This window comes from Aquarana catesbeiana, linkage group LG01 (genome assembly GCF_042186555.1).
Source record: "Aquarana catesbeiana isolate 2022-GZ linkage group LG01, ASM4218655v1, whole genome shotgun sequence".
Lineage (NCBI taxonomy): Eukaryota > Metazoa > Chordata > Amphibia > Anura > Ranidae > Aquarana > Aquarana catesbeiana.
The window spans coordinates 54,580,937-54,595,633 of NC_133324.1; the positions used below are offsets into that span (position 1 = coordinate 54,580,937).

The following is a 14,697-nucleotide window of genomic DNA, read 5'->3' on the forward strand; positions in this document are numbered from 1 at the left end:
CAATTTATTCCTAAATATCTCTATATGCAGGGGTAAATATAAATAACCAACTATATGGTTAGGGAGCAACATATTTTTTTATCCACTCTGAGAATAACAGACAGAAGAGATATACTGTATATACTATTAGAGGAGAGATATACTGTATATACTATTTGGAGAGGTATACTGTATATACTATTAGAGGAGAGATATAATGTATTTATTATTAGGAGAGATATACTGTATATACTATTAGAGGAGAGGTATACTGTATATATACTATTGGGAGAGGTATACTGTATATATACTATTGGGAGAGGTATACTGTATATATACTATTAGAGGAGAGATACTGTATATACTATTAGAGGAGAGATATACTGTATATACTATTAGAGGTTGAATCTGGTCAGTATCATCAGACTCCGATCAAATTTTTTTTATTTAAAGAAAAAAAAAAGTTAGACTGTTTTGCAGATTTTCAGACAGAACTGTAATATTATATGCTGGCCATACAAAAACAATGTCTTCCTTCAAAAAAAAATAAATTTAATTTTAAGAACGTTCGTTCTATTTTCAAATCGTTAGCGGGGTCAAATCGACGTTTGTTTTCAACAACAGTGACGGGAAAATTTAGAAATAATAGAAAACTTCTTGGTCAAAGAAGTGTATGTGGTTTTTGTTCAGAAATTATATTTATTTTAAAACAGAATGTTAAAAGCAAGTGAAAAACATCCTTTCATTCAGCGAATGTACAAAGATTTTTTGCAAAAATATTTTTTTTTTAATTTTTTTTTTTTTTTTTTATGCTTTTTTTTGGCTAATTTGTTGTTGGGCAGATTAAAAAACACATATTGCTGCAAAAACGCATTACATTGCTTTTCTGCAGCTTCTCCATTGAAGTATATTGAACCAAAAAAGCACCGTTTTGCATTGAAAAAGGTCCTTGACTCTTTCCAAATACACAGCAGCTGAAAAAAGCATTGATGTGAACGTTAAATGAACTGTAGTGCGTTTCCGCAAAAAGCACCAAAAAAAAAAACACATGGGTGGGAACCAGGCCTAAGACATTTAGTAACATAATGGAGTTAAAAAAAAAAAAAAAATAAATAAAATAAAAAAATTAGCCCTTCATAGTACAAAAAGAGCAAATAATTGCTACTGTAAGGGGTTGTGTTTTTTTTTTTTTTTTACTGTGCAACAGTGAAAGTAATATTTACAGTAGCGATTATTTTCTCTTTTTGTACTATAAAGGGCTAATTTTTAGGTTTTTTTTTTTAATCCCATTATGTTACTGGCCGATTAATCGATTAATTTCATAATCGATTTAGTTGTTTCGGCCCTAGACTGGCTAGAAGACTACAGAAAAAAAGGTATGTATGGGATTTTTTGTTTTGAAGAAAAATACTTAGGCTGGGGGTGGTGGGTGGGAGGTGAACTAAGTTTAAAATATATATATATATGTAAAACGTGGCATCACGGCTGCTGTGTGCCGCAGGATTCTGAGGGTGGCCAGGATATTTAGAAGTTAGTTCACCTTTCTTTAACCCCTTCCTGCCCACTGTATGCAAATTTGCGTTCATGGCTTGAAGGGGTTAAACCGGGGTGATGGCATTTTAGTGATAACTACCGATGCGGCTAAAAGCCGCTCAGCTGTTATCCTAGAGAAGCACAAAGAGACACCCCCCCCCGGCGCCGCCTTCTGCTGCTCTTCGCGGGCCTCCCGTCCTATTGGGAGACCCGAGCCACCAGCTGACGCGCCCGCCTCCTAAGCTAAGACCCGAACAAAGCCAGATTCGGCTTGGATCGGGGTCTCCGATGTAAAACGATGTTAATTCCGGTTTACTCGGCTGCCAATGGCGCAGGTTTGAAAAAAATGACAGTATTTAGAATCGCAGATTTTGGCCATTTGAATACTTTTAAGTGCAAAGGAGGGATTTGGTCTTTTATGCACCCAATTTATCCAACTGTACAAAAAAAGTGTCAACCATCCCAATCTATAAATGGCCTTTGCAACAAGGTGCACATGCAAGGGCAATGCAGAAAAATGTGTAGATGACCATGATCTCCCGCTGTGTCACGGAGCTGGATTTGAATTGCCCGAGCCGCAGTAACAATGTCCCGCCCCCTGTGATAACGTCACACTGGGCATTGGATCAGTGTGCCGTCTATCACGGGAGGCGGGACTTTGCTACTTCTGCCTGGGCAATTCAGCTCCCGGACACAGGGAGATCGCCACTCTGCAAGGAGAGGAGGAGGGAGGGGAGGACAGGACCTTGAGCCGCCAGGATTACACCCCACAATGGGCGGCACCCGGCCACGTGGCCACCGCTACTGCGCTATCGGCACTTTCTTTCAGCAATATGCTGAAAACTACATTTTCGGGCAATATGTTTCGGCTGCCAAAATTTCGGTGTGCATCCCTAGTATAAACCTCTCTCCACCGGCAAACACAGTGATCCACCCGCACTTCCGGGAACGTAATGATGTCCACATGTAACTCCTCCTTATTTCGTCATAAATTTACGTCTTCCAGGGCACATCACAAAGGATTTCCCAGCACACGTACCAACTCCTAACATATCCTGGTAGAATGGGGTGATTTGTCTTTTCACAATGACTAATTACAGGTTGTCTACTTCTGGTGTAGTCTATCTGCATGATACGTCACATTTTAGGTTTATACATTGTGTGTTTCAGTTGGAACGAGTGGCTGAAGCTGCCAGTGAAATACGCGGACTTACCCAGAAACGCTCAGGTGGCGCTGACTATATGGGACGTATATGGACCCGGGAAGGCCATCCCTGTGGGAGGAACAACCGTGTCACTGTTTGGTAAATACGGGTAAGATAATAGAAAAGAGTTGTAGATAAAAACTGAACTCCAGCCTTCCCTTCTGTCTTGCACAGCTGTACAGGTTCCTCTCCTGGACTGGAATGGCTTACTCTGATTTCACTGCGCACTGTGAGCTTCTCATAATGTGCATTAGAAACTACAGCAAATCGTATGATATCAGGGCTGGGGGCTCCTGAGAGGAGTACTGAGGGAGGATGTTTTCAGGAGGCCCCTCCTATCGCCCATGTCCATGGAGAAGCACAGAGACCCCAGTGATTACATCACTGAGTGTAAAATAAAGTCTGTCGTGAAATTGTAAAAGTTTTATTTAAAAATGTCATTAGCATGTTGATGGGGTAAGGGGGTTGGAGCAAATATAAGTAGATTCAACTTCAGATTTGAAGTATTAAAATCTAGGTAAAAAAAATCTTGCTTTTGAGATTAAAATTGAGTAGCAACCTGTTTCTTTTTATGTTTTTATTAAAGGCCCTTTTACACCGAACACAGTTGGTTTAATTTGGAACTGCACTTCCAACTGCATAGACCCGCAATCAGTTGTTCAGTTCATGCACCTACTGTACATCCTTTGTTTGTGTTTTTTTTTTTTTTTTCCATTCAACCAGCAGGCTGAATGAAAAAGCTCAGACTCCCCTGCTGCACTCTTGTTTCCCGACTGCTGCGACTAATCCCCCCCCCAGCAGGACCATGCGACAGTGGAGCGATCGGCTTGTGTTGAACAAAGAACAAAGATGGGCTACCCACAGATGTTTCCTGCTGGACCAGCCAAATTTCATTCCATGCATACCCAGCTTTAGTCCTGGTTCACGCTGCTATGACTTGTCATACAACTTGTGACACATGACATGTGAAAACGCATTTATTTGAATGTCAGCTGTTCCAATCAATGCAACTCAGGTCGCAGCAACTTTTTAAGTCCTCGTGCACACTAAACATTTTTTCTTTCCCAGCTGCTTCTGGGGGCGTCTGTCGTGTATTTTAAAAAATTTTTATTTATTTTTTCTGCCGTTAGACGCCCCTGTATGTTATCCTGTGTGTCTGTGCACACATAGGCTTTTAGTGGCAGGGACTTTTAGGCTCGGTTCACACTTGTGCGACGTGGGAACCCTGCAAATCCACTGCGGCTTCCCGCGTCGCACCCGACTCGCACGGCAGTTCACACTGCCATATGCAAACTGCAAGGGAGTGTCAATACATTGTTAATGTCACCCCCATTTCAGCTCGCATATCGCACTGCGAACTATTGGGACAGGGATCAGATCACCCATGCGATCCAATTCTGGTGCGGACCAAAAAAAGGGTCAAATGCGATATCGGCCATACTATCTGTGTGGCTAAAATCGCTTTGCACGGACATAGCATGTAATTTGCACTGCCGTGCGGTGTGAATCACATGCGATCTCGCAGAGCGCAGTAGTGTGAACCGGCAATTAAAGGCAAAAAAAACCCACTAGGGCTGCAACTAACAATTATTTTCATAATCGATTATTTGGTCGATTTATTGTTTCGATTAATCGGTTAATAACCTTAAAAAAAATAGTGTGGTGTATAATTTAGTTAATGTGTAAAGTTTAAAAAAGGGCAATTTATTCCTAAATATCTCTATATGCAGGGGTAAATATAAATAACCAACTATATGGTTGGGGAGCAAAATATTGAATCCACTCTGAGAATAACAGACACAAGAGATATACTGTATACACTATTAGAAGAGAAATAGTTTTTTGGCCAATTTGTTGTTGGGCAGATTAAAAAATACAAATTGCTGCAAAAACGCATTACATGCTTTTCTGCAGCTTCTTCATTGAAGTATATTGAACCAAGAAATCACCCTTTCCAAATAGGCAGCGGCTGAAAAAAAGCATGGATGTGAACGTGTCCCATAGAAAACCATGTAAATGAACTGTAGTGCGTTTCTGCAAAAAGCACCAAAAAACACAAAGATGTGAACCAGGTCTAAGACGTTTAGTAACATAATGGGGTTAAAAAAAACTTTATAGTACAAAAAAGCAAATAATCGCTACTGTAAGGGGTTAATTTTTTTAACTGTAGAACTGTGAAAGTAATATTTACAGTAGCGATTATTTGCTCTTTTTGTACTATAAAGGGCTAATTTTATTATTTTTAACCCCATTATGTTACTGGCCGATTATGAAAATAGTAATCGATTAATTTCATAATCGATTAGTTGTTTCAGCCCTAAAAGACACGCTGCCAGCGTGTCCAGGAGCAGCAGACTTTTGGCAGGAAAAAAAAAATGCTTGATGCTTGTAAACACGTGTTAAATGTATTATTTTGGCCAATTAAATGCATTAATGACCAAGTGCTTGCCGCCTGTTAACGCGCCCAAGTGCTTGTAGAAGCGTTAGATGCTTTTCCATCGTCAGGCTTTTTTTCTGCCAAAATGTTGCTGCCAGGAGGGAAGGCTTCTAGTAGAGTTTGGAAAAAAAGGCCTAAAAAGGTACTCAAAGCGGAGTTCCACCCATTTAAAAGTCAGCAGCTACAAAAATTGTAACTGCTGACTTTTTTAATAATCAGACACTCGCCTATCCCACCGTACAGCGATGTGGGCGAACGAAGCCCGCCCCCCCCTCCTCTCTGCGGCACCGACATCACTACTGTGGGCGCCCGGCTGTGGCTTCACAACCCGGCATGCACTGCGAATGTACGAGCCGCTCTGCGCGCTGTGATTGGCTGCGCAATCTTCTGGGACCTGTGACATGTCCCAGATGATTGCAGGGAGGGATGGGGGAGAGGTGAACTTCCTTCCGGCGCCGCAGAGCCCCTGGAGGAAGTGGGAGCTGGATGCCTCTGCAAAGAGGGTATCCGCTCCCCCCCCCCCCCCCCCCCCAAAAAAAAATTTTAATGCCAAATGTGGCATGTCAGGGGGGTCACCGTCACTTAAAGCGGAAGTAACATTTTTGGGTGGAACTACAAAATACATATACCAAAACAATCAATAAAGATAAGAACACATGCAAGATGCAGGATAAATGTCCATGCAATATAGTGCAAAAAAGTCCATATATTGAAATATTGAACGAATGTCACACAAGTTGATGTTAATGGATGAAATAATGAACATCCAAACCACCAGCGAAACACCTCACACCTGCTCCCCCCCCCCCCCCCCCATGGGTATAGGCTTATCTCTAGCCCCCCCCGCCCAGCTAAGCAGGGTCAAATAGCACCTATGAGCCATCCCAGGACTCCAGGGAAATCCAACACAGCTGGCTCCTCAACTTCTCCCGCAATCTTTTCTTCAATATGTCAGCAACAGAGTATATGCAGAGAGAAAGATGCCAATAGTGCTTGAATTGTTTTAAACACTATCAACATTTTTTTAAAAATGTACAGGGTATTCACATTGTATAGGTGCTTCCAACGCACCACACTAAGGGAATATTGGTTTAAAATGTGTAACACAGAGCCGCACATCCAAATATTCGGACAGCTCCTGAAAACACTGTAGAGCCCAAATGCCTTCACCGTCCTAGCCCCTCCCCTACGCGTGTCGACACAGGGTCACGTGTCTTCCTCAGGTGGATCTCAGGCTTTTAGCAGCATTTAGTGGCAGGGGATTTTAGAGGCAAAAAATAAAAAACACTGCCAGTGTTTTCAGGAGCAGCAGACTTTTGGCAGAAAAAAAAAACGCTTGATGCTTGTAAATGCATCCAAACCTGTGTTAAATTTACTATTTTGGCCAATTAAATGAATTAACAACCAGGTGCTTGACGCCTGTTAATGCGCCTAAGCGCTTGTAGAAGTGTAAGACACTTTTCCATCATCAGGCATTTTTTCTGTCAAAACGCTACTGCCAGGAGGGAAGGCTTCTAGGAGAGTTTGGAAAACCAGGCCTAAAAAGGTTCCTGCACTCTTTTGATGCGTCTTAGAGTCCCATACACTATAATGGCACATGAAAGTCACAAGCAATTTGCACTGGACGGGGGGGGGGAGATGGATTCAGCAGTGTGAACTGAGGCTTAGTTTTTGGACAGACTGAAAACGCTGGTGTGTTGTGTCCAATTCAAAAGAGAACCCCCCTAGAGTAACATAACTGGTCCCGTATACAATTGGTGAGCGTTGCCTCTCTGTCTCTTACTTAAAGAAACACCAGATACAAATAAAGCAGCGAAAAAAGTCAAAGAAAATGAATGCAGCCACCAAATCTATGGACTAGTAAGCTGCAATATACTGAATTTTTGTTTCTGGATGCTCTTTTACTAAGAGATTTGTTTTACAATCTAATTGTCATCTTTAATACTTTGAATAGAGTCCTCATTTTTAGCTATTTTATGTTGCTGCAGGATGTTTCGGCAGGGAATGCATGACTTGAAAGTTTGGCCAAATATTGAAGCTGATGGATCAGAACCAACCAAGACACCAGGAAGGACGAGCAGCTCCATATCTGAGGATCAGATGAGCAGACTGGCCAAGGTAACTCTCTATGACCCGGTCTATCATTTCCCAATTTGTTTTCCAGGTCCTGTTTGAAACTTTAAGTGATTGTAAAGGTTTTATTATTTTAAGAAAAATTTTTTTTTATACTTATTAGCTCTGTGCAATGGTTTTGTACAGAGCATCCTCGATCCACCTCTTCTGGGGTCCTCTGTGTGCCTCCATAGGAAGCCATTTCCTATCATTGTGCACCTGCAGGCTCGATCCTGAGCCACACTGCCTGTGTCCATAGACACAGACAGCCCAACTCTTCGCTCCCTCATCACAGGATTTGATTGCCAACTGCTACCAATCTGCCCTGTGAGGAGGGAGTGGAGAGAGACGTTGCTCTCGGGCGCATTGCTGGATCGAGATTGGGCTCAGGTAAGTGTGAAGGGGGCTGGCAGGGGAAGCTTAAAGCGGAGAATGCACTAAAAGATGCGGTTCACCTTCGGGAACATGTTACATGTTCCGTCTGTTCTGTACTACCAGTGTTAATTTCGTCAACAAAACGTTTTCATCAAAGATTTCGTCAGTGGCATTTTCACAATGATGAAAACGAAACTAAAAGTACAGCACATTTTCGTCCACTGACGAAAACTATGACAAAAATCAAATCCGTTTTCGTTAAGGAACAAGAACAGGACAAAAATGGCAAGGAGGGACGTTTACCCTCATGAACTACCATATTTATTGGCGTATAACACAGTGCTAGACGCCGATTATTTGTTTTTACCAACAGGGGGGCTGGGATCAGGCGGTCCGCCCCGGGTGCCACACATTGCGGGGCCTGTCAGGCCGGCCTGCTCCGCCACTCCTGGCCTTTGGACAGCACTGCCAGCATAGTCTAAAGTTAGGAAAAAATCACTGCCAGACCCTTCTCCTACACCACTCCTCCCTTGTCACTCTCATTGTAAAACAAAGCTTCTAAATATCTCATTAGCTCCATTCTTGTCGCCCGCTCTCCTCCGAGTGTTACTTTAGATTGGAGGAGAGCAATCACATGGCCATCCATGAAACGTCAGAGGAGAGCAGTCATGTGACCGGGTCAATGAAAGACTGAACTATTGAGGTATTTAGAGACTTTGATTTACAATGACACTGACACCAGAGGAGCAGTGTATGAGAAAGGCATGGCAGTGATTTATTCTTAACTTTAGAGTACGCTGGCAGTGCTGTCCCAGGAGACTGGGGGTCCTCTGGGAGTGCAGGGGGCTGTGTATTGTGAGGGTCACCTGGGAGTGCAGGGGAGCTGTGTATTGTGAGGGTCACCTGGGAGTGCAGGGGAGCTGTGTATTGTGAGGGTCACCTGGGAGTGCAGGGGAGCTTTGTATTGTGGGGGTCTCCTGGGAGTGCAGGGGGCTGTGTATTGTGGGGGTCTCCTGGGAGTACATTGGGGCTGTGTATTGTGGAGGGCCGTGTATTGTTGGGGTCTCCTGGGAGTGCAGGGGGGCTGTGTATTGTGGGGGTCTCCTGGGAGTGCTGGGGGGCTGTGTATTGTGAGGGACTGTGCAGAGGGTGGGGAGCTGTGTATTGTGGTGGTCTCCTGGGAGTGCAGGGGGCTGTGTATTGTGGGGGTCACCTGGGAGTGCAGGGGAGCTGTGTATTGTGGGGGTCACCTGGGAGTGCAGGGGAGCTGTGTATTGTGGGGGTCACCTGGGAGTGCAGGGGAGCTGTGTATTGTGGGGGTCACCTGGGAGTGCAGGGGAGCTGTGTATTGTGGGGGTCACCTGGGAGTGCAGGGGAGCTGTGTATTGTGGGGGTCTCCTGGGAGTGTGGGGGTCTCCTGGGAGTGCAGGGGAGCTGTGTATTGTGGGGGTCTCCTGGGAGTGCAGGGGGCTGTGTATTGTGGAGGGCCGTGTATTGTGGGGGTCTCCTGGGAGTGCTGGGGGGCTGTGTATTGTGAGGGACTGTGCAGAGGGCGGGGGGCTGTGTCATTTTAGTAGACTAAAATCCGATGACTAAAATGGGACTAAATCTAAAATGGCATTTTAGTCAAAGACTATGACTAAAACACTTGCAGAAGACCAAAATTAGTACTAAAATGGCATTTTAGTTTTAGTCCAAGACTAAATCGAAAATTTGCTGCCAAAATTAACACTGTGTACTGCACATTCAAGTAAATGGCAATGTGCCGCAAATGCGTGTTTGTCGGCAAAAATGGAGTTAAGAGGTGGTGAGGAGGTGTTGCTTCTCTTCCTCACCACCTATCAGTAGCCTCTGGAGCGCAATCCAAACTCTGATTGTACTTCAGATGCATAGGAGATTGAGACGCATGTCTAACTCTACCCTCTTTAAATCCATTGCCCACTTTTCAAAATAAAGAAGCAGCATTCGTCTTCCCCCAACGCTTTTCCCTGCAGACGTTTCATTCTATGGTCCAGTGCTGGTTCTCTTCTGGGTTTATTTATTACAGCAATTTATATAGCAGCGCTTTACATACATCAACTTACAATCTAAGGCCCCTATATCTCATGCATATATACTTGCACACACATACCAGTTTAGCCATTTAAGTTACCAGAATGTCTTTGGAGTGTGGGAGAAATCGGGATTACTTGGGGGAAAATATGCAGATAGTGTCCTGGCTGCAAATTCAAAAAAGAACTCCAGTGCTGCAAGGCAGGAGTGCCAAGCTCTAAGCCCCTGTGCTGGGTTCAGAGATACTGGGCATGATGCCATTGTGCCATGTTCTCACACTCCTTTTGCACAGTGCTTTTCTTCCTTGGGGTCATATTGGACGTGTGATTCTACTGCTGGCAACACATCGCCAACAGCAAAATCACAGGGGAGAGGTTTCCTCTTACCGTAATGGAATTTGGCTATCCACACAAAGCAGGCTTTAACAGGTAAATAAAATGCATAAAATACATATGACCACTTAAAGTGGTTGTTAAGCCACTCTATCCTGTTTGCACTATCAGCACTGCCTCCTATTGTGTACCCTGTGTGTGTGATTTATTAAAATACTGTAAATGCTGCAAATGCCAAATTTCAGAGCCGAGATCATGATTACATGACCGGCCGGACCTTTCCTCCTCTAAAAGATGCAGCGGGCGGGTCCCCAAAGGACCTATCCCCTCACATGTTGAGGGCATGCTGCCTGGTATGGTTCAGGAGAGTAGGAGATGCTCGCTCGTCCCCTCCCTTTTTTGAACTGTCGGGCTGCATGCTCGGATAAGGGTCTGGTATGGTTTTTGAAGGGGGAATCACACGCCTTTTTTTTTTTTTTTTACATTTTGCATGGGGGGGGGGGGGGGGTCCCTCCAAATCCATACTAGACCCGAAGGGAAGCCCACTGTCAGCTAATGACTCATCGGTTAAGGCCGCGGTGCCCGGCTTCCCGGCCCCCTCTTTAGCAACCAGTTATATGCAGTGTGTTTAACCACTTCAGCCCCGGAAGGATTTACCCCCTTAATGACCAGGCCGTTTATTGCGATACGGCACTGTGTTATTTTAACTGACAATTGCGCGGTCGTGCGTCGCTGTAACCAAAATAAAATTGTCCTTTTTTTTTTTCCCCACAAATAAAGCTTTCTTTTGGTGGTATTTGATCACCTCCTGCGGTTTTTCTTTTTTGCGCTATAAACAAAAAAAATACTGACAATTAAAATTAAAAAAAAAGAAAAATAGCCACTGATCATTGTATAAATGTCACTGGCAGGGAAGGGGTTAACACTAGGGGGTGATCAAGGGGTTATGTGCTCCTTAGGGAGGTGTTTCTAACTGTGGGGGGAGGGAACTGACAGGGAGTACAGAGAGATCGCTGTTCCTGATCACTAGGAACAGCAGATCTCTCTCTACTCCCCTGTCAGAACGGGGATCTGCTCCTTCACCGCTCCAAAGAAGCTGCTGGCAGGACTTTTCCTGACGTCCTGCCAGCTCACCGCCCCAGTGTGAAAGCCCTCAGGCTTTCACACTGGAGACAATGGAGCAGCTGTTTGAGGGCGCATTGCAGGCGCTATTTTTAACGCTATAGTGCCTGCAAAATGCCCTCGGTGTGAAAGGGGTCTTAAAGTTGCAGCGACTTCAAGGTAGTTCATGCACTACTTTGGTTTGACTTTCATGCAGCTTGATGGTCATAAACTTCAATGTTAACCCCCAAAAGTTGCATGAGAGTCGTACCTGAATGTTATACACTGCAACAGTTGTCCATTATCACTGGTCAAAGCCAAAATCGTATCCAAGTTGCACCCATCCAAAGTTGCGTCAAAGTTGTACAAGTGTGAATAGAGCCTAACGCCCCTATAGGGTTTGTTTTGCTGTCTGTGCCCTCTCTTTCTGTCCCTGTGACAATTGGATTTGAAAATTTTGGGTTGTCGTGGAAACAAGAATTGGTGATTAAACCATCAGTGGGAAGTACCTTTTCCCCATAATTCTTACAGGAGTGAATTCACCCTTCCTAGGGGGAGATTTCCTCTCCCTTCCTGTTGTCTCCCTCTGTTTGTAAGTAGGAGTCAGTCGTTTGTAAGTCGGGGACTGCCTGTATATAGTTACATTTTTTTTTTTTAAAGCTGAACGCCAGGAAACTTGAAAATAATTCCTTGCTGTGGGGCTGTGCCTGCACTGCAAGGGTTAAGTGCTCCTTTAGGTCTTAATCTAAAAGTAGATTTACGTACTCCATCCAGCGTGTTGCTAGAATAGTCCCTGCAGCGTCCTCTCCCCCATGCCGCAGCGGTCTGAGGTCCTGATGTTGTCAACCAATGCAGGGTCCTCAGCTTTGTGGACGCTGAGGGACCTTCCACCGCCAGTGTATGGGGGAGCACCGCCTGTCGGGGGGAGTGGAGAATTGGGTAAGTAAAATTACTTTTACGCTCTGCCACACTAAGCAGAGTTAACTCTTGCAGTGCGGTCACAGTCCCACTGTAAGGGGTGATTTTTATCACCCCAGCAGGCCCCTGTGGGAGGGGCCTGGTGGGCCCCTCCCACAGCCCTGCTCTCTTTGTGCAGGGTAACTGGTCGTGTCTCCACCCCCTCCTGTAGTGTTCTGCAGGCAGCCTGTAGCGGGCGGAGCTTGATGGGTCCCTCCTACAGCTCTGCGCCCTCTCCTTGTGCAGGGTGACTGGGCTGGTCTCCACCCCCTCCTGTAGTTTTCTGAAGGCAGCTTGTAGTGGGTGGAGCCTGCTGGGCCCCTCCCACAGCTCTTCTCTCTCTCTTTTTGTGCAGGATGACTGGTCCTGTCTCCGCCTCATCTTATACCCTGTACACACGATCGGACATTCCGACCACAAAATCCATCGGATTTTTTCCGACGGGTGTTGGCTCAAGCTAGTCTTGCATACACACGGTCGCACAAAGTTGTCGGAGAAAATCTGATCGTTCTGAACGCGGTGGCGTAAAACACGTACGTCGGGACTATAAACGGGGCAGTAGCCAATAGCTTTCGTCTCTTAATTTATTCTGAGCATGCGTGGCACTTTGTACGTCGGATTTGTGTACACACGATCGGAATTTAAACTATCGGATTTTGTTGTCGGAAAATTTTATATCCTGCTCTCAAACTTTGTGTCGGAAATTCAGACGGAAAAAGTCCGATGGAGCCCACACACGATCGGAATTTCCGACAACACAATCCGATCGCACTTTTTCCGTCGGAAAATCCGATCGTGTGTACAGGGCATTATAGTGTTCTGCAGGCAGCCTGTAATGGATGGAGCCTGCTGGACCCCTCCCAAAGTTCTGCTGTCTCTCCTTGTGCAGGATGATTGGTTTTGTCTCCACCCCCTCCTGTAGTGTTCTGCAGGCAGCTTGTAGCGTACAGGGCTTGCTGGGCCCTTCCCACAGCTCATCTCTCTCTCTCCTTGTGCAGGATTACTGGTCTTGTCTCCGCCCCCTCCTGTAGTTTTCTGAAGGCAGCTTGTAGTGGAGCTTGCTGGGCCCCTCCCAAAGCTCTTATTGCTCTTTTTGTGCAGGATGACTGGTCTTGTCTCCGCCTCCTCTTATAGTGTTCTGCAGGCAGCCTGTAATGGGTGGAGCCTGCTGGGCCCCTCCCACAGTTCTGCTGTCTCTCCTTGTGCAGGATGACTGGTATTGTCTCCGCCCCATCCTGTAGTGTTCTGCAGGCAGCTTGTAGCGGACAGGGCCTGCTGGGCCCCTCCCATAGCTCTTCTCTCTCTCTCTCTCTCTCTCTCTCTCTCTCTCTCTCTCTCTCCTTGTGCAGGATGACTGGTCTTGTCTCCGCCTCCTCATATAGTGTTCTGCAGGTAGCTTGTAATGGGTGGAGCCTGCTGGGCCCCTCCCATAACTCTGCTCTCTGCATAGGCTATGTACAGCACAGTGCGGATGCATCTGAGTTTGCAAAGACATTGGGTGCACACAAAGTGGATTTGTATCCTTTGTGGCTATTGTGGAATATACTGTATTTAAAAAGTTTTTTGTGCCCAGAGTTCAGCTTTCAGTCATATTGCTATGTTAGATCCGGACCCCTCACAACAATTTAGTGATAATACTCCCATCTAAAGGAAGCGATCTGTGATCTTGCTGTAAATCCCCTAATTTCACAGCACGGTTCAGTTTTACTCCCATGGCAGCTGTTAGACGCATTTCGCTTTTTTATCTTTCTTCCTTTTCATCTATCTGTGCCCCGTCTGTTTATGATTTTCCTCTTTTTGGCCTTTGCGTTCTATGAAAAGCGCTGAGGTTTATTTGGAGGGAGAGGATTTGAGCGACAGATGGGGACAGACCAGAGCCGTAAATATGTCCAATATTCTTCTCCTCTGATTTACTGCATCAATAAAGGGTGGCTTTGTTTTCATGGAATAGCAGCTTTTTTTTATAAGGCCAGCTCACCTTCACACTAAAGAAAAAGCTAATTAAAGGATTCTCTTTATGGCCGCAGGATAAGGGGGAAGGTTTAATGGTATCAGGGGCAGCGGGTGGCACAATCATATCTTCTGGCAGCTTAACCGCTACTATCTCTTTTGTCTGGATTTTCTCTTCAGAGTTAAAGGAGACATGAACTGTAAAGAGAACCGGTCACTATTGGGCTTATGCAAGGATGTAATGATTCAGTCTTAACCCTTTCACGACCAGAGCTCATTGAAGCCCAGACCAAATTAGACGGCACCTGTATGCTTGACCAGAACTCTGAACAAAGCCAGCCATAGATGGATCCCAATTCCTGAATTTAGATCCGTGCAGGCTGGTTGTACGGAAGTTGATTAATCGATAGACTTCAGTACAACCAGCCTTTCAGGTTTTTTTTTTTCCCCCAATCTTTTTTGTATTCTGCCGGTGGGGGTAGAACACAATAGCGCTGCAGAAAGGATTCCCCTATCGACACTGACTGTGTTGATTGGAAAATTTAAGGATTTTTTTTTTTCCTTCAATCATGTGGTTGAAGGAAAGAAATTTGCATAATAGTTGGCCATAGATGATTCTTTTTTTTTTTTTTTCGATGAGCAAGAGGGTGGTAGAATATAAACC

The 14,697-nt window shown here is 45.0% G+C and overlaps 1 protein-coding gene across 2 annotated transcripts in view; it reads left to right on the forward strand.

Moving 5' to 3' along the window:
• The window catches only part of PIK3C3 (phosphatidylinositol 3-kinase catalytic subunit type 3), a 311,657-nt gene that overhangs the window by 4,171 nt on the left and 292,789 nt on the right, over positions 1-14,697 (forward strand). For both annotated transcript variants that reach the window (XM_073618729.1, XM_073618740.1), the window contains exons 3-4: positions 2,683-2,826; positions 7,143-7,272. In XM_073618729.1, the coding sequence (XP_073474830.1) occupies positions 2,683-2,826; positions 7,143-7,272 (274 nt within the window). The remainder of the gene's footprint in view (positions 1-2,682; positions 2,827-7,142; positions 7,273-14,697) is intronic.